Source organism: Salvelinus namaycush, chromosome 18, assembly GCF_016432855.1.
Source record: "Salvelinus namaycush isolate Seneca chromosome 18, SaNama_1.0, whole genome shotgun sequence".
NCBI lineage: Eukaryota > Metazoa > Chordata > Actinopteri > Salmoniformes > Salmonidae > Salvelinus > Salvelinus namaycush.
This window is the reverse complement of record NC_052324.1, coordinates 34,591,968-34,610,886: the sequence shown is the minus strand read 5'-3', so window position 1 is coordinate 34,610,886 and position 18,919 is coordinate 34,591,968. Positions and strand designations below refer to the sequence as shown.

General features: G+C 42.4%; 1 protein-coding gene across 1 annotated transcript; it reads right to left on the bottom strand.

Annotated features, from left to right (window-relative positions):
- Window positions 1-6,900: 6,900 nt before the first annotated feature.
- On the bottom strand, window positions 6,901-15,360 carry LOC120063392 (60S ribosomal protein L37-like). The gene is made up of 4 exons (XM_039013752.1): window positions 15,255-15,360; window positions 14,468-14,603; window positions 14,009-14,093; window positions 6,901-7,004 (listed from the first exon to the last, which is right to left on the bottom strand). Exons 1-4 carry the CDS (start codon window positions 15,255-15,257, stop codon window positions 6,938-6,940), a joined length of 291 nt encoding a protein of 96 aa, XP_038869680.1. The 5' UTR covers window positions 15,258-15,360; the 3' UTR covers window positions 6,901-6,937.
- Window positions 15,361-18,919: the final 3,559 nt, after the last annotated feature.

Sequence of the window (18,919 nt, the reverse complement as noted above, 5' to 3'; positions counted from 1 at the left end):
TTGTGTAACATCAACCAAAGCAAATAGGAAAGTCTTAGGCGCTCAAGATGACCTGCATAGAATCAGAAAGTAAAGCCCATCAGATATGATTCAAACAAAACAATGTGCTAAAGATCTTGCTTCAGCAAGATGTGAACGCATTTACCTCCATATAAGAAAAACATATTCAGCAATGGAGATGCACCCAAGGGAACAGAGGGAACGTGCAGAAGTGCCCATCGAGTCGAATACACACATTGAGGACAAGAAACCAAGAGGCCAAAAATGTACATCTGTTGTTGAGGTTCCAAGAAAAAGGACAGGGTAGAAACCTTTTGATGAAAGCCATGAATTAATTGGTGTCATTCTTGTTATCGAGGTCAATGGAGTTGAAAGGTAGAACAGGTTCAGCTCATATAAATCCATGATAACGGACCTTTAAACTGCTTAGGCTTCAGACCTCTTCAGCGGACACATAATAAAGCAATGGATAATATTATATTACAGTCAGTAGATGGATAAATCTTTATTATTACTGACATCCACTTCCCTGTCCCAAAATTAGGGAAGTACTGTCAGTGGTCATAATTACAGAGTATACATTCTTTGTTTGTTTGTTTGCCTGTAGTTCAAGACAAAATGTCAAAGAAAATATATTGCATACATACTTATGCACCACAGCGAGCAAAGAGGAGTAAGTAAGGCTATATTAGACCTCTAGAAAAGTACAGCAATACAGTCATGTGACTAATATACTGGAAACACACAAGCATTTCCCAGCTAAAAGCTAGTGTACCAGCCAACTCCGGTCTCCACTCAGTGATTTTTGGAGACGATTTCAGACTTTCACAAGAGCCCAATTTGAGTATGTTTTCGTTCATTTTTCATCATGATTATTCACAGACGTTACCTAGCAACCAGAGTGCAGAATTCCCCCATTTTCCCCAAATGATTAATCACCCATTACAAACTTTATCAATGAATATAACCACTGAGCCTTTCCAGATACTCTGGGATGCTGCTTTACTCTGGTCAGATTTCATATGAACTCTTGGAAGTGCCTGGGAAGTTGTCTGGACCATATTGTATGTTTATATAGTGCCCATGTTGTATCTTAGCATGGTGTCCTGGCTCTCTATATGAGAGTGCCCAGTATCCTATAATACCAAACTCTGGCCATGCCCAGGGCCAGCCAGCACTGACTGCAGTCTGGTTCCCAACTGTGTATCTGTTTTAATTGCGGGTTCTCAGAAGACTGATGTGAAACAGTATTGTTGGGGAATAATATTTAACATGGCTTCCCTCCCTTCAGGTGTGTGATTGAATGAGTGATGTAAATGTCTGACAGCCAATGGGAAGCGTGGGAACCTTATAGTAAGCAGTGAACATGGGGAACTGGATCTAGGAAAATGGTCACCCTGGAAGACATAGCAAAACAACAACTGGTCATAAATTCATCAGCTTTCAGACACCCTGACGTGTTTTACGAGTTAACATGAACTCAGTGACTTACCAAGAAGCAAAAGAGAACATTTCTGACTTTTTGATATATATGGGAACAGGGACTTATTGTACAATCAAACTATTATGTGTGTGTGTTTTAATGTACTCTTTGCAAGCTATTTCAGAACTTGGTACTGTAAAGCTTCAAACACTAATGTACTGTATTATTGTGAAATAATGAATTGAATAATTGATCAAATGTCATAATTTGGATAAAGCTCTGCCATATCTGTCTATGGCTGAAGTCAGCTGTCAGCTGTGATGCCTTTGTAACGCTTCTCGTGGGCTGAAGGAAGAGTGGACCAAGGTGCAACGTTTAAAGTGTTCATGATTTAATCCAAAAACCCAAATCGAACAAAAACAACAAACAGGAGAACGAAAGCGAAACAGTTCTGTCTGGTGCAGACACAAAAACAGAAAACAACTACCCACAAAACACAGGTGGGAAAAGGCTACCTAAGTATAGTTCTCAATCAGAGACAACGATAGACAGCTGCCTCTGATTGAGAACCACACCCAAATAGGTTTGATCATTCTGAACTTTGCACTAATAACAACCCCAGACCTTCTGTGCCAATGGTTTCTTTATTCAACAATTTCAAAGGACAAACATCTAGGGCCCACATCCTATGTAGCAACATTCACTTGTTTCCTTTCAGTGAAATTCCAAACTGCAACGACCTTGTCCCAAGCTGTTATGCATCTGAGTGGTTGGCTTATCTTCTCCCTTTTCTATCACACACGTCAGAGGTAAACCATCTTCTGAAGATTTCAAATAGAACTCAATGCAGGATGCAGAACTCAATGAGGAGTTTCTACCGGAATTAAGATGGCCATAACAGCTAGGTCTAAGTGTTTGGGTAGAACTCTGAGTTTTAAACCATTCGGTTGTGTAAACACTCCCAGAACACTTGAATCAGAGTGGAAACTAAAGGAGTAGCCTAAATAAAAAAACATGTGTTAGGTTCTGAATGAACCGAGTAGAAACTCTCGGGTGATTAGTAAAGCTCAAACCAAGTTTATTCACCCAAATGGTCAGACAGCTGAACAGACAAAGACATGTTCCCACCAGCACAAGTATATACATCCCAATTTAGGTGAAGTCTCCTCCTTCCTTGTAAACAATACATCTGTATTGCTAGGCAGGAAGTTAAGTGATGCGGGTATTAAACTGTTCCTTCTCCCTTAACGTGACCGAACCTTTGAAGTTTAGAAGTCAGAACTCGTCATGAGTTTGGACATATCAGGCTGTTTGATATGGATCCATTGGTAGGCTATATAACCCTTCTACAAAGGGACCTCTGAAGTCCAGCTACCTTTTGTACTTAGTTGATGCTGACATACTGTTAGGTTCTAAATGAACCTAATAAAACTCATGGACACTTAATAAAGCTCAAACCAAGTTTATTCACCCATTGGGTCATACAGCTGCATAAGACAAAGACATGGTTCCACAAGTGGTAGTATATATACACCACAATTTGGGGTGGAATCTCCTCCTCTCCTTCCTTCTCCCTTAATGTGACCAGACCTCGGCCCCTTTCCTCACTAAACCACATCTCTCCACCCCTATCAGTGCCTGCCAGCATGTGATCGTATTCCCTTCACTCTGTACAGTCCAAGCTTAATTGCCGCCACCATATACATTCCTCCTACAGACTTTAACTTCTGGTGTAGGCCCTAGACTATAGCACTCAATATTTCAACAGGATACCTGATTATTAACACTATTACAAGTTTAGGAGTCAGAACCCAGAATCCATCAACACCAACAGACTACATTGGAGTAAAATCCCTCACGTTTTATGCACTTTGTATCAAGTTTAGTCTTTTAAAAAGTGTTGTCTTCTTGCAACACTGTCAGTGAGAAAAACAAACGCAGGTAAAGTTCCTCCTAAGTGCTGACAGACACACGCCATCATGATGCTTATCATTCTCTCTCCTCACCCGTGACCTCTAGTTTGAAAATGTTCCAGAATAAATAAACAATTTACCCTGACCTGAGAAACCACATCAACTGTCATAGCTGTCATAGCTGTCATAGCTGTCACTATCAAGGGCTTTTACCCAAACCTTAAACCCTATCTGGCCGACATGACTGACAGGGCTGATACGTTCGTCTCCTTTCCTGCTATGATAAACTATCTTCATTTCCGCCTCTACATCCTGTATGGACTAACCACAGTGTTTATTTTTGAATGTCTTTTTAGAGTCTTCACTTTAAAGACGACCAGCTACTTTGTTATGATGAAGCTCCTTCTGGATTCTGATAGAAAACAAGCATATACAGCCATGGAAATCCAATTAAGTTGAAGATCTACTATGCCATGGGCTAATAGGAAACTGGATAAGATGGAGAGAGAACTTTCACTGTAAAGCAAAACACCACTCCCACCTTATACAGCTACTAATATCAGGGACCCATATTCCAATTCGACATTTTCTGTCAAGCGTCTCCAAAACAGTCACATGGACATGTTCAAATGTAATAACACTCCACTACCACCTACAGTTGAAGTCGGAAGTTTACATACACTTAGGTTGGAGTCATTAAAACTTGTTTTTCAACCACTTCACAAATTTCTTGTTATCAAACTATAGTTTTGGCAAGTCGGTTAGTACATCTACTTTGTGCGTGACACAAGTAATTTTTCCAACAATTGTTTACAGATTATTTCACTTATAATTCACTGTATCACAATTCCAGTGGGTCAGAAGTTTACATACACTTAGTTGACATTGCCTTTAAACAGCTTGGAGAATTCCAGAAAAGGATGTCATAGCATTAGAAGCTTCTGATAGGCTAATTGACCTCATTTGAGCCAATTGGAGGTGTACATGTGGATGTATTTCAAGGCCTACCTTCAAACTCAGTGCCTCTTTGCTTGACATCATTGGAAGAAGAAAAGAAATCAGCCAAGACCTCAGAAACAAAATTGGAGACCTCCACAAGTCTCGTTCATCCTTGGGAGCAATTTCCAAACGCCTGAAGGTACCACATTAATCTGTACAAACAATAGTACGCAAGTATAAACATCATGGGACCACACAGCCGTCATACCGCTCAGGAAGGAGACACGTTCTGTCTCCTAGAGATGAACGTACTATGGTGCTCAAAGTGCAAATCAATCGCAAACAGCAAAGGACCTTGTGATGATGCTGGAGGAAACAGGTACAAAAGTATCTATATCCAAAGTAAAACGGGCCCTATATCGACATAACCTGAAAGACCGCACAGCAAGGAAGAAGCCACGGTTCCAAAACCGCCATAAAAAAGCCAGACTACGGTTTGCAACTGCACATGGAGACAAAGATGGTACTTTTTGGATAAATGTCCTCTGGTCTGATGAAACAAAAATAGAACTGTTTGGCCATAATGAACATTGTTGTTTGGAGGAAAAAGGGGGAAGCTTGCAAGCCAAAGAACACCATCCCAACCATGAAGCACGGGGATGGCAGCATCATGTTGTGGGTGTGCTTTGCTGCAGGAGGGACTGGTGCACTTCACAAAATAGATGGCATCACGAGAAAGGAACATTTGGTGGATATATTGAAGAAACATCAAAAGACATCAGTCAGGAAGTTAAAGCTTGGTCGCAAATGGGTCTTCCAACTGGACAATGACCCCAAGCATACTTCCAAAGTTGTGGCAAAATGGCTTAAGGACAACAAAGTCAAGGTATTGGAGTGGCCATCACAAAGCCAATCCTCAATCCTATAGAACATCTGTGGGCAGAACTGAAAAAGCATGTGTGAGCAAGGAGGACTACAAACCTGACCCAGTTACACCAGCTCTGTCAGGAGGAATGGGCCAAAATTCACCCAACTTATTGTGGGAAGCTTGTGGAAGGCTACCCGAAACGTTTGACCCAAGTTAAACAATTTAAAGGCAATGCTACCAAATACTAATTGAGTGTATGTAAACTTCTGACCCACTGGGATTGTGATGAAATAAATAAAACGCTGGAATAAATCATTCTCTCTACTATTATTCTGACATTTCACATTCTTAAAATAAAGTGGTGATCCTAACTGACCTAAAACAGGGAATTTTTACTTGGATTAAATGTCAGGAATTGTGAAAAACTGAGTTTAAATGTATTTGGCTAAGGTGTATGTAAACTTCCGACTTCAACTCTACCTTTACACTAAAACACTGTTGATATGTAGATATGAAAAGAGCCATTAAGGTTGGCTTCATCTATGATAAATGAAAGCCAAATAAATGTCTTGTTACATGGACTTAATTTCTTCTAGTGATCATGTTCAGTGAAAGGAAGAGGCCATAAACATTGCTTTGAGACACTCACCCGAGTGGCCATGCAGGAAAACCTAATGGACATCTGCTCTGGCAAACTGACAATGTCACCTGTGAGCTATAGAGCAAGGAAATGCAACTCTAGCCCTCAGGGGCCGAAGAGGTTTCACTTTTATCCCCCATCCATAGCAAAACACCGCTGATTAAACTAACTGCATTCTAAACTGAAGATCATGATTAGTTGAATATTGGAGTCAGGTGTGTTAGCTGGGGCTCAGGCAAAAGTGTGACACCAATCAGGCCCCAGAGGACAGGAGCTGCCCATCCTTGCTATAGAGCAGGGGTGTCAAACTCATTCCACGGAGGGCCTAGTGTCTGCAGGTTTTTGGTTTTTCCTTTCAATAAAGCCCTAGACAACCAGGTGTGGGGAGTTCCTAACTAATTAGTGATGTTAATTCATCAATCAAGTACAAGGGAGGAGCGAAAACCCGCAGACACTCGGCCCCCCGTGGAATGAGTTTGACACCTGTGCTATAGAGGATGTATAGGTTTGGGCCTATTGAAAATGGACACAGCATAATGTTTGGTTAACCACAAGGATCACCGTCTGGATAGCAGCCATAGTGAAACTCTTTGAATTTACTGACAAACATAGTGATTTGTAATAAATGTATTGAATCAGACTACTGGTTACCATAGGAGTTAGTCTCTCTCCATGGAGTCACTGAGACCCATGTCATTTTTACATCTCATCTAGTAGTTTGAGTTGTGGGAAATATATTTCTTGATAGAACTGCTAAATATCTATGTTTTTTCCATCCCTCGTGTCTCCTTTGTCAAATCACAATATTGTGACTCCCTAAAAAAAATTCTGCTTTTAACTGTTATACTTCAAAAGGCAGAAAATTGTTTAGTATAACAGTGGATTATTTCAGATGTTTTTGTGTTTTGTTGATCTTCTAGAAACAAAGAACCATGGAGAAATGTGTCCCTCTGCTGGTTGCAGGAAAACCCTTCCATCAAACAAGTTCTAGTGATACAACTGAAAGTCCTATGACTTACTGGTTGCTGCTAGGGTTATTGTCAGAGATAACATTTCAATGTTGTTTATGTTCATTGTATAACTTATAACTGACCAAAGAGGACGAGAGGCGATGAAGTTGTCATTTTATGATGACTTTATTTCAGACTCAGAGTCTAAGAGCTGGAGGCAGCCACTGCTGCTCTCTTGGGCTTGGGGACAGTTCCCTCACGGAATCCATTCCTGGAAAAGACCAGAGAAAACACATTGAGGAAGGATGACAATGAATTGTAAACTATACTAAACAAAATATAGAAAACGCAACATATGAAGTGTTGGTCCCATGTTTCATGAGCTGAAATAAAAGATCCCAGAAATTTCCCATTCGCACAAAAAAAGCATACTTTTCGCTCAGATTTGTTTACATCCCTGTTAGTGAGCATTTCTCCTTTGCTAAAATAATCCATCCACCTGACAGGTGCGGCATATCAAGAAGTTGATTAAACAGAATGATCATTACACAGGTGCACCTTTACTTTTTATTTAACTAGGCAAGTCAGTTAAGAAGAAATTCTTGTGTTTACAATGACGGCCTCCCAAAAGGAAAAAGGCCACCTGCGGGGACAGGATTAAAAGTAAAAATACATTAAATAAAAATAAGACAAAACACACATCACAAAAAGAGACAACACTACATAAAGAGAGACCTAAGAAAACATAGCATGGCAGTAACACAACATGACAACATGGTAGCAACCTTGTGGTGGGGACAATAAACGACCACACTAAAATGTGCAGTTTTGTCACAACACAATGCCACAGATGTCTCAAGTTGAGGAAACATGCAATTGGCATGCTGACTGAAGGAATGTTCACCAGAGCTGTTGCCAGAGAATTGAATGTTTTTCTTTACCATAAGCCACATCCAACGTTGTTTTGGAGAAACTGATGAAACCGAGTTTGCATAACCGAAGAATGTCTGCAAACTGTCAAAAAACATCTCAGGTTAACTCATCTGCGTGTTCTTCGTCCTCACCTTCGATGGCCACTGGCATGCTGGAGAAGTGTGCGCTTCATGGATTAATCCTGATTTCAACTGTACCGGGCAGATGGCATGGGCACGCATAAGCTACGGAAAACGAACACAACTGCATTTTAATCGATGACAAGTTGAATGCACAGAGATACCGTGATGAAATCCTGAGGCCCATTGTCGTGCCATTCCTCTGTCGCCATCACGTCATGTTTCAGGATGATAATGCATGGCTCCATGTCGCAAGGATCTGTACACAATTCCTGGAAGCTGAAAATTTCCCAGTTCTTCCATGGCCTGCATACTCACCAGACATGTCCCCCATTGAGCTTGTTTGGGATGCTCTGGATCAATGTGTACGACAGCGTGTTCCAGTTCCCGCCAATATCCAGCAACTTCGTACAGCCATTAAAGAGGAGTGGGACGACATTCCACAAGCCACAATCAACATCCTGATCAACTCTATGCGAAAGATGTGTCGCACTGCATGAGGCAAATGGTGGTCACACCAGATACTGACTGGTTTTCTGATCCACGGCTCAACCTTTTATTATTTTAAGATATCTGTGACCAACAGATGCATATCTGTATTCCCAGTCATGTGAAATCCATAGATTAGGGCCTAATGAATTTATTTCAATTGACTGCTTTCCTTATATGAACTGTAACTCAATAAAATCTTTTAAATTGATGCGTTTATACTTTTGTTCAGTGTACACACACAGTGCCCCTTACTAGGTCTCAAATGTTTAACAGGTAGGTAACGCCATCCATTACGAACATGTACCACATGCTAGGAAGATTGTAATATTCCTTTCTCCCAAGTGGCGCAGCCTGGTTCGATCCCGGGCTGTATCACAACTGGCCGCGATCGGGAGTCACATAGGGCGGCGCACAATTGGCCCAGCGTCAAACGGATTAGGGGAGGGTTTGGCCGGGGTAGGCCGTCATTGTAAATAAGAATTTGTTCTTAACTGACTTGCCAAGTTAAATAAAAAATATGATATTTGATACTCTGCACCTTTAAAATCTTCAGATCAATATCCAAATATTTTTTCAAATAACTAGCCTACCACATCGGAAATAACCTGGAACGTTCAACTTCTGCATGAATTAACACTGGTCATAGGAGGATATACTACGTTCCCAATCCAGTATCTGTGCACATTGTAAATATGATATTGGAACTGACCCTGTATAGAGCTTACTTACATTCTCCTGTTTGTATATCTATTTCTTGTGTGTTTTTGTTCTATTCACTTTATAGTATAACATTTTTATTAGAGGCCGACCGGTTAATCGGAATGGACGATTAATTTGTGCCGATTTCAAGTTTTCATAACAATCGGAAATCGATATTTTTGGACACCGATTTAAAAATATTTTTTCTTATTTTTTTTACACCTTTATTTAACTAGGTAAGTCAGTTAAGAACACATTCTTATTTTCAATGACGGCCTATGAACGGTGGGTTAACTGCCTTGTTCAGGGGCAGAACGACAGCCTTTTACCTTGTCAGCTCGGGGATTCGTTTTTGCAACCTTCCGGTTACTATTCCAACGCTCTAACCACCTGCCTTACACTGCACTCCAAGAGGAGCCTGCGTGGCAGGCTGACTACCTGTTACGCGAGGGCAGCAAGAAGCCAATGTAAGTTGCTAGCTAGCATTAAACTTATAAAAAACAATCAATCTTCACTAGTTAACTACACATGGTTGATGATATTACTAGTTTATCTAGCGTGTCCTGCGTTGCATATAAATCGACGCGGTGCCCGTTAATTTCTCATCGAATCACAGCCTACTTCGCCAAACGGGTGATGAATTGGCACTGTCGTTGCACCAAACCTAACCATAAACATCAATGCCTTTCTTTAAAATCAATACACAAGTATATATTTTTAAACCTGCATATTTAGTTAATATTGCCCGCTAACACAAATATCTTATAATTAGGGAAATTGTGTCACTTCTCTTGCGTTCCGTGCAAGCAGTCAGGGTATATGCAGCAGTTTGGGCCGCCTGGCTCGTTGCGAACTGTGCGAAGTCCATTTTTTCCTAACAAAAGCCGTAATTAATTTGCCAGAATTGTACATAATTATGACATAACATTGAAGGTTGTGCAATGTAACAGCAATATTTAGACTTAGGGATGCCACCCGTTAGATAAAATACGTAACGGTTCCGTATGTCACTGAAAGAATAAACTATTTGTTTTCGAAATTTTAGTTTCCGGATTCGACCATATTAATGACCAAAGGCTTGTATTTCTGTGTGTTATTATGTTATAATTAAGTCTATGATTTGATATTTGATAGAGCAGCCTGACTGAGCGATGGTAGGCAGCAGCAGGCTCGTAAGCATTCATTCAAACAGCACTTTCGTGCGTTTGCCAGCAGCTCTTCGCAATGCTTCAAGCATTGAGCTGTTTATGACTTCAAGCCTATCAACTCCCGAGATTAGGCTGGTGTAACCGATGTGAAATGGCTAGCTAGTTAGCGGGGTGCCCGCTAATAGCGTTTCAATCGGTGACGTCACTCGCTCTGAGACTTGGAGTAGTTGTTCCCCTTGCTCTGCAAGGGCCGCGGCTCTTGTGGAGCGATGGATAACGATGCTTCGAGGGTTGCTGTTGTCGATGTGTTCCTGGTTCAAGCCCAGGTAGGGGCGAGGAGAGGGACGGAAGCTATACACTGGCAATACTAAAGTGCCTATAAGAAGATCCAATAGTCAAAGGTATATGAAATACAAATGGTATAGAGAGAAATAGTCCTATAATTCCTATAATAACTACAACCTAAAACTTCTTACCTGGGAATATTGAAGACTCATGTTAAAAGGAACCACCAGCTTTCATATGTTCTCATGTTCTAATAATTGGTATCGGTGTTGAAAAATCATAATTGGTTGACCTCTAATTATTACTACTGATATTGATTAGTGTATTGTTGGGAAAGAGCTTGCAAGAAAGGCATTTCACTGTACATGACAAAACTTGAACTGAATCTAACATCAAGTCTGAGTAATGTGATGAGAGTCTGGTATTTCACTAGCAACATACATAGCAACATCTACTCGTGCCAGGTACAGTGCATTTGGGAAAGTATTCAGACCCCTAGACTTTTTCCACATTTTGTAACACAACAGCCTTATTCTAAAATGGATTCAACAGTTTTTTCCCCTCATCAATCTACAGACAATACCATATAATGACAAAGCAAAAACATGGTGAGAAGTTTTTGCAAAAAAATTAATAAATATCACATTTACATAAGTATTCAGACCCTTTACTCAGTACTTTGTTGAAGCACCTTTGGCAGCAATTATAGCTTCGAGTCTTCTTGGGTATGATGCTACAAGCTTGGCACACCTGTATTTGGGGAGTTTCTCCCATTCTTCTCTGCTGATGGGGAGCACCGCTGTACAGCTATTTTCAGGTCTCTCCAGAGATGTTAGATCGGGTTCAAGTCCGGGCTCTGGCTGGGCCACTCAAGGATATTCAGAGACTTGTCGTGAAGCCACTCCTGCGTTGTCTTGGCTGTGTGCTTAGGGTCGTTGTTCTGTTGGAAGGTGAACCGTCACCCCATTCTGAGGTCCTGAGCGCTCTGGAGCAGGTTTCACCAAGGATCTCTCTGTACTTTGCTCCCTGACCAAGACCCTTCTACCCCGATTGCTCAGTTTGGCTGGGCAGCCAGCTCTACGAAGGGTCTTAGTGGTTCCAAACTTCTTCCATTTAAGAATGATGGAGGACACTGTTCTTGGGGACCTTAAATGCAAAATACATTTTTTGGTACCCGTCCCCAGATCTGTGCCTCGACACAATCCTGTCTCGGAGCCCTACGGTCAATTCCTTCAACCTCATGGCTTGGTTTTTGCTCTGACAAGCACTGTCAACTGAGGGACCTTATTTAGAATAAGGCTGCAATTAGGGAAGCACGATATTTCGGTGAGCATATCTGAATCGGACGATATTAGCTAAAAATGCCAACATCAGCATCAGCCTGATTGTTTTGCCGATGTGCAAAACCGATTTCAAAGCTGACGTGGATACGTATATAATGTAAGTAGATGACGTAATGACGCCACGAAAAATACAGCACTAGACAGAACAAAAGTAGAAAAACAGTAAGAGCACACTCGCAACAACTAAACAAGTTCAAGTTGAGCAGTCATTTGAAAGAGTAAGAACATTTCAGCGTGACAACTCAAAGGTGTAAATCTGTTAACACCAAAAGATAATGGAATTCATTATGCTACTTGCTATGGGCGTCACAACTGACATTTGGGCCAGCGATGTCAGCCACATGAGCATGCTGAGTCTGACAGCACAGTGGGTCGATGAGGATTTCGTACTGAGGAATGCCGTATTGCATGCTCAAGAATGTGCTGGTTCTCATACCGTTGCTGCCATTTCAATGGTATTTCAGAACACGTTTGAAACTTGGAAACATGAACACACTCGCGCCATTCAAACTAGCGCCACTCAAACAACTGACTGGAGAAATAAACTCATCAACTGCGTCTGCAGAAGACGTGATACCCTCTGTCATGGCATTGAAACGCCTGCTCAACAAAACTGCTGACACAGACCGTGGGGTTAAAACTTTAAAAAGTACTCCAGGCTGTGAACAAGCGATTCTGTGGCATTCTCTTTGAGCCTCTTCACTGTGTCGCCACCATGCTAGGTACAAGGACCGATACTTCTATGCAGTCAAGAAACAGGGTTTACGTGAAATGTTACATACACAGCTGGACAAGATGGAAACAGACACAGTGACAGTGCGCACCGAGAAAGAGAGGCCACGGACAGACAGAGCTGAAACTTCACTGCTTGACATGTGTGATGAAATCCTGGTTGAGACTGAACAAATGAACAACAAAACAGCACAGCAGGTAAGTGAAAGAAATAGTTTTTGATTATGTTTTACTGGTAATGGGGACATACGTAAATGCCAACAAAATAACTTTCTGGTCAGTGTGGTGTGTGTAACCTTTATTTATTTAACTAGGCAAGTCAGTTAAGAACAAATATGTTCTGTCCGGGGTAGGCCGTTATTTACAATGACGGCCTATCCCGGACCAATTGTGCGCCGCCCTATGGGACTCCAAATCATGGCCGGATGTGATACAGCCTGGATTCGAACCTTGGTCTGTAGTGACGCCTCTTGCACTGAGATGCAGTGCCTTAGACCGCTGCATCCATGTGTGCAAGCCTCCCCCTTTTTCCTCCAAACATAACAATGTTCATTATGGCCAAACAGTTCTATATTTGTTTCATCAGACCAGAGGACATTACTCCAAAAAGTATGATCTTTGTCCCCATGTGCAGTTGCAAACCGTAGTCTGGCTTTTTTAATGGCGGTTTTGGAGCAGTGGATTCTTCCTTGTTGAGCGGCCTTTCAGGTTATGTCGATATATAACTTGTTTTACTCTTGTGTTAACTATTTAACTGTACTAGAATGCTTAAATGGCCACTAAAATTTAAAATATCTGTTATCGATATCTTTTTATTTGGCAAGGAAAATATTGGTTATCGGTATCGGCCAAAAAGGTAATATCAGTGCATCCCTAGCTGCAATGTAACAAAATGTAGAAAAAGTCAAGGGATCTGAATACTTTCTGAATGCACTGCAAGTTAAATAAGCATTCCAATTTGGGATTCACGATATCAAAAGTAAAATGTGAAGTCAGCAAGCACTTCAGTTACTCACAGCAATGGGCACTTGTCAAATCATGGCAGTGACATTTATAACGCAGAAAAACACATTTCATGAGTAGTTTAAGTCACCAACTCCAAAAAAAACTAACATCACCTTCCTTCCTGGTGTATCATAAGACAATCATATCTCAACATCAACAAAACTAAGAGGGTTCAACCCAGCACTAAAAAGCATCTGTGCAGAGCAACCTAATCCACCTTGGCAAAACTAGCTAGCGATATCACATTGGTTACATTGCATAGGGCCAACTAAGGACAGACAAGATTAGTCTCAACTGATTCCGCAGGTCAGAAAAGGGGGGCAAATTAGGTGCTTCTCTGCAGTTAAAAATGATACCAATTTCACATTCAACAGACAAAAATAGCAAGCTTTGGAGAAATGGAGGTACATACTCCTGCCTAAAGAACAGCTCATCTTTCTATTCCGAGGAAACATTTTGCACCTGATGTATTGTGCAAATCAGCCCTGAAATTCATTGCAGGGAGGATGTTGGACTCACCTGAATCTGCGGTAGACAACCCTCAGGTGTCTGATACGGCCAGACCCGGTGGTGTTGCGTCTCTTGGCCTTAGCACTCCAGTTATCTGCAAAAGTTTAAGGATGAGCGTGTGTTATAGAATCAATGATGAGCAAAACCGCTGTACAGACACATACATCAGCATGACAACAAGGTCAGCTTGACCAAACCCCCACAAAACAAAAGTCTGGAAGTGCAAAACGTCACTATTGCATGTGAGGACATCTGGAATATTTCAGCTTGTTTGACATATGCATCACTGGAAACTTGTGACAGGTTGAGCTCTGGTAAGATCGCTGGTAGGATGACCTGGAGCATCCATCTAGCTAGTGTGACTGATGATGGTCCCTATTGGTAACATGAATGGACTGCACTGACTGATCAAATTGACTGATCAAATTTGACTAAACTATCTGCCAAGACAACAGCAGAGCCACTCACACTTTCTCTTGCGCTTTTCGGGGTAGCCACACTTTCCGCAGGAGGACTTTTGAAGGTGATATGCCTTGGAGCCGCACCGACGACACAGGGCATGCGTCTTGTTGCGACGTTTACCAAATGATGACGTTCCCTTCGTCTGTGAAACAGGTGAAAACACATTTATGGTGACCAATTAGAATTGACAGTTCATTCAAAACATTACATCTGATACGAAGGCTGTATACTGTAATGAAACAGCAGAGAGCAGGTCTCGAACCCTCGACCTTCTAGTCCGAAGTCCGGGGCGCTATCGACTGTGCCGCAAAAGCATGCTCAAGCGGCAGAGTCGATTTCCGCGCTTATAAACCCAGGGTCGTTACAATACTTAACTACATGCTAACTTTAACAGGCTAATGTTGAAAGATGCTAGCTGTTTCCACCTGAGAAAACTTGCTACTTTCCTTGTTTTGCAGGATGACATGGACATTCTAATGAATGCTCTTGTCAAAATTGTTTCCTTTATGGGGACCAAAATAATAGCAGTCAATTTGAGATGCTGTTTGAAAATATTTGGAAGATACACATCTACTTTCAGCGTCTGCGACATACAGTAGCTAACGTTAAGTGTTTGTTACGTTACAGTTCATTAATCGGGTTTGTAGCGATTATGAAACTAACACCATGAAATACTGAGGTCTGCCATAATTCAAAGCTTTCATCTTCACAACAAACATGTAGTTGATCAAATGAAAACGTTAATTAAAGCGGATGATTTCAGATTTTCAGGTTACACTGCATTCGCGCTTACCATCTTCTTGCCGAAGTAGACACGATAGAGGACGGAAAAGGTTATTGAGTTGCACTAAATTCAGTCCGTACTTATTCCGGTGCAGCACTCTGGTATGCTGTAGCGACACAAGAGCAGCCAATATTTGTTCCTTTTACTAGGAATTGAAGTCACTAAATTAATACTGTATGTTTAAATGTAAGTAGCATATTATGTTATACAAGTTGTATTGTATTATAAACTGGTTACCAACATAATTAGAGCAGTAAAAATATATGTTTGGTCATACCCGTGGTATAGGTCTGTTATAAACTAGGTGGTTGGAGCCCTGAATGCTGATTGGCTGAAAGCTGTGGTATATTAGACCGTATACCACGATATGACAAAACATAGATTTTTACGGCTCTAATTATGTTGATCACCAGTTTCTAAAAGCAAAAAGGACACCTCAAGGGTTTGTTGTACAGTTGAAGTAGGAAGTTTACATACACCTTAGCCAAATACATTTAAACTCAGTTTTTCACAATTCCTGACATTTAATCCTAGTAAAAATTCCCTGTCTTAGGTCAGTTAGGATCAACACTTTATTTTAAGAATGTGAAATGTCAGAATAATAGTCTAAATGCTCGACCCAGGAGTTTGTGCAGCTCTGGTCCCATCCTGCCGGCGCCGGTGGTTCACTACGTTGTCAGAACGGGTGACACGTACGGAGGAGTGGCCGACAGAAAAGTGTTTCTCACCAGCTACAGAGACCTGGGAGACACGGGAATGCAAACTCAGCAAGTCAGAGCAACAGCAAAAAGTTTGAAAGAGTATGTGTGTTATTATTTGGTCACACTTTACATCAAGTTGCAAAGATACCATGTAGGTACCGTGTCTTTTCATGGAATACTAAAACCAAAGACAGTACAGTATTGCTAAAACCGTGTAATTTCACAAGATTAACTAATTAATGTGTCCGTTTCTGAATTCCCTAAAGCCTCTCTCAGTCCATCATAGTGATTAAGAGCAGTCAGGTTGATTTTACTTCACTACATGGGTCCCTTTCCTATTTGTCTCGCCCTAGTGAATAAGTTCTCCATCGAGGTGGTGGATCTCGGGCCAGGTGTTTAAGATCTGTATCCGCCACGACAACTCAGACTGGATGGGAGTCGACTTGTACTGGACCAGGTAGAGGTGGTGGACGTGGAAACAGAGGTGTATGTTCCTGTGTGAGGGTTGGCTCTCCAAGAAGAACGAGGACAAACGCTTCGAGAGAACCTACTACGTCAAGGTACAGTAGCACTGTCTATCTTAGGTTTTTTCACGGTCGGGATGTAAAGGGACCCAACGACATCAAGACAGAGCGGCTGTGACTGGACGGTTAGTGGTATCCGGAATCCTTGGGACGTCCCTACCCTAAACGCTAACCATAACCCCTACCCTTACCCTAACCTTAACCCTTACTTCAATGGGGTGATGTCAGAGTTGGGGCGTTCCAAGGATCCCGTTTAGATTTTTGCCGGAGAGGAAGAAGAGCTTTTGTGGTAGTCTACCTCTCACTCTGTCTCTTTTTCTCTCCCACGGCTGGGTGATAATAGCGTCACCCCAGAGAGCTGCTGGTTGGTGGATGAGCTGTCGTTTGCCGTGCCGACAGAAGGCATCAAGTACATCTTCCAGTGTACGTGCTTGTTGGCCAAGGACAGAGGCAGACTGTCATCACAGACTGTTCAACATACTAGACACCAACATCATCCGGAAGGTGAGTTTGTTAGGGCAATAACACACTAAATACCACTATATTACTGAGAGGAGCTTTCAGTTTGTCCACGTACTTGTGCTTGTGATGCTCCTTCAAATCAAATCAAAGTTTATTTGTCACGTGCGCCGAATACAACAGGTGTAGAGCTTACAGTGAAATGCTTACTTACAGGCTCTAACCAATAGTGCAAAAAAGGTGTTAGGTGAACAATAGGTAAGTAAAGAAATAAAACAACAGTAAAAAGACAGGCTATATACAGTAGCGAGGCCATAAAAGTAGCGAGGCTACATACAAACACCGGTTAGTCAGGCTGATTGAGGTAGTATGTACATGTAGATATGGTTAAAGTGACTATGCATATATGATGAACAGAGAGTAGCAGTAGCGTAAAGAGGGGCTGGCGGGTGGTGGGTGGCGGGACACAATGCAGATAGCCCGGTTAGCCAATGTGCGGGAGCACTGGTTGGTCGGTCCAATTGAGGTAGTATGTACATGAATGTATAGTTAAAGTGACTATGCATATATGATAAACAGAGAGTAGCAGCAGCGTAAAAAGAGTGGTCGGGGGGGGGGGGGGGGGGGGGGGCACAGAATGCAAATAGTCCGGGTAGCCATTTGATTACCTGTTCAGGAGTCTTATGGCTTGGGGGAAAAAACTGTTGAGAAGCCTTTTTGTTCTAGACTTGGCACTCCAGTACCGCTTGCCATGCGGTAGTAGAGAGAACAGTCTATGACTGGGGTGGCTGGGGTCTTTGACAATTTTTAGGGCCTTCCTCTGACACCGCCTGGTGTAGAGGTCCTGGATGGCAGGAAGCTTAGCCCCAGTGATGTACTGGGCCGGTCGCACTACCCTCTGTAGTGCCTTGCGGTCAGAGGCCGAGCAATTGCCGTACCAGGCAGTGATGCAACCAGTCAGGATGCTCTCAATGGTGCAGCTGTAGAACATTTTGAGGACCTCAGGACTCATGCCAAATCTTTTTTGTTTCCTGAGGGGGAATAGGCTTTGTCGTGCCCTCTTCACGACTGTCTTGGTGTGTTTGGGCCATTCTAGTTTGTTGTTGATGTGGACACCGAGGAACTTGAAGCTCTCAACCTGCTCCACTACAGCCCCGTCGATGAGAATGGGGGAGTGCTCGGTCCTCCTTTTCCTGTAGTCCACAATCATCTCCTTAGTCTTGGTTACGTTGAGGGATAGGTTGTTATTCTGGCACCACACGTCCAGGTCTCTGACCTCCTCCCTATAGGCTGTCTCGTCGTTGTCGGTGATCAGGCCTACCACTGTTGTGTCGTCTGCAAACTTAATGATGGTGTTGGAGTCGTGCCTGGCCATGCAGTCGTGGGTGAACAGGGAGTACAGGAGGGGACTGAGCATGCACCCCTGTGGAGCTCTAGTGTTGAGGATCAGCGTGGCAGATGTGTTGCTTCCTTCCCGCACCACCTGGGGGCAGCACATCAGGAAGTCCAGGATCCAGTTGCAGAGGGAGGTGTTTAGTCTCAGGATCCTTAGCTTAGTGATGAGCTTTGAGGGTACTATGGTGTTGAACGCTGAGCTGTAGTCAATGAATAGCATTCTCACATAAGTGTTCCTTTTGTCCAGGTGGGAAAGGGCAGTGTGGAGTGCAATAGAGATTGCATCATCTGTGGATCTGTTTGGGCGGTATGCAAATTGGAGTGGGTCTAGGGTTTCTGGGATAATGGTGTTGATGTGAGCCATGACCAACCTTTCGAAGCACTTCATGGCTACGGACGTGAGTGCTATGGGTCTGTAGTCATTTAGGCAGGTTGCCTTTGTGTTCTTTGGCACAGAGACTATGGTGGTCTGCTTGAAACAGGTTGGTATTACAGACTCAATCAGGGACATGTTGAAAATGTCAGTGAAGACACCTTCCAGTTGGTCAGCACATGCCCGGAGCACACGTCCTGGTAATACGTCTGGCCCCGCAGC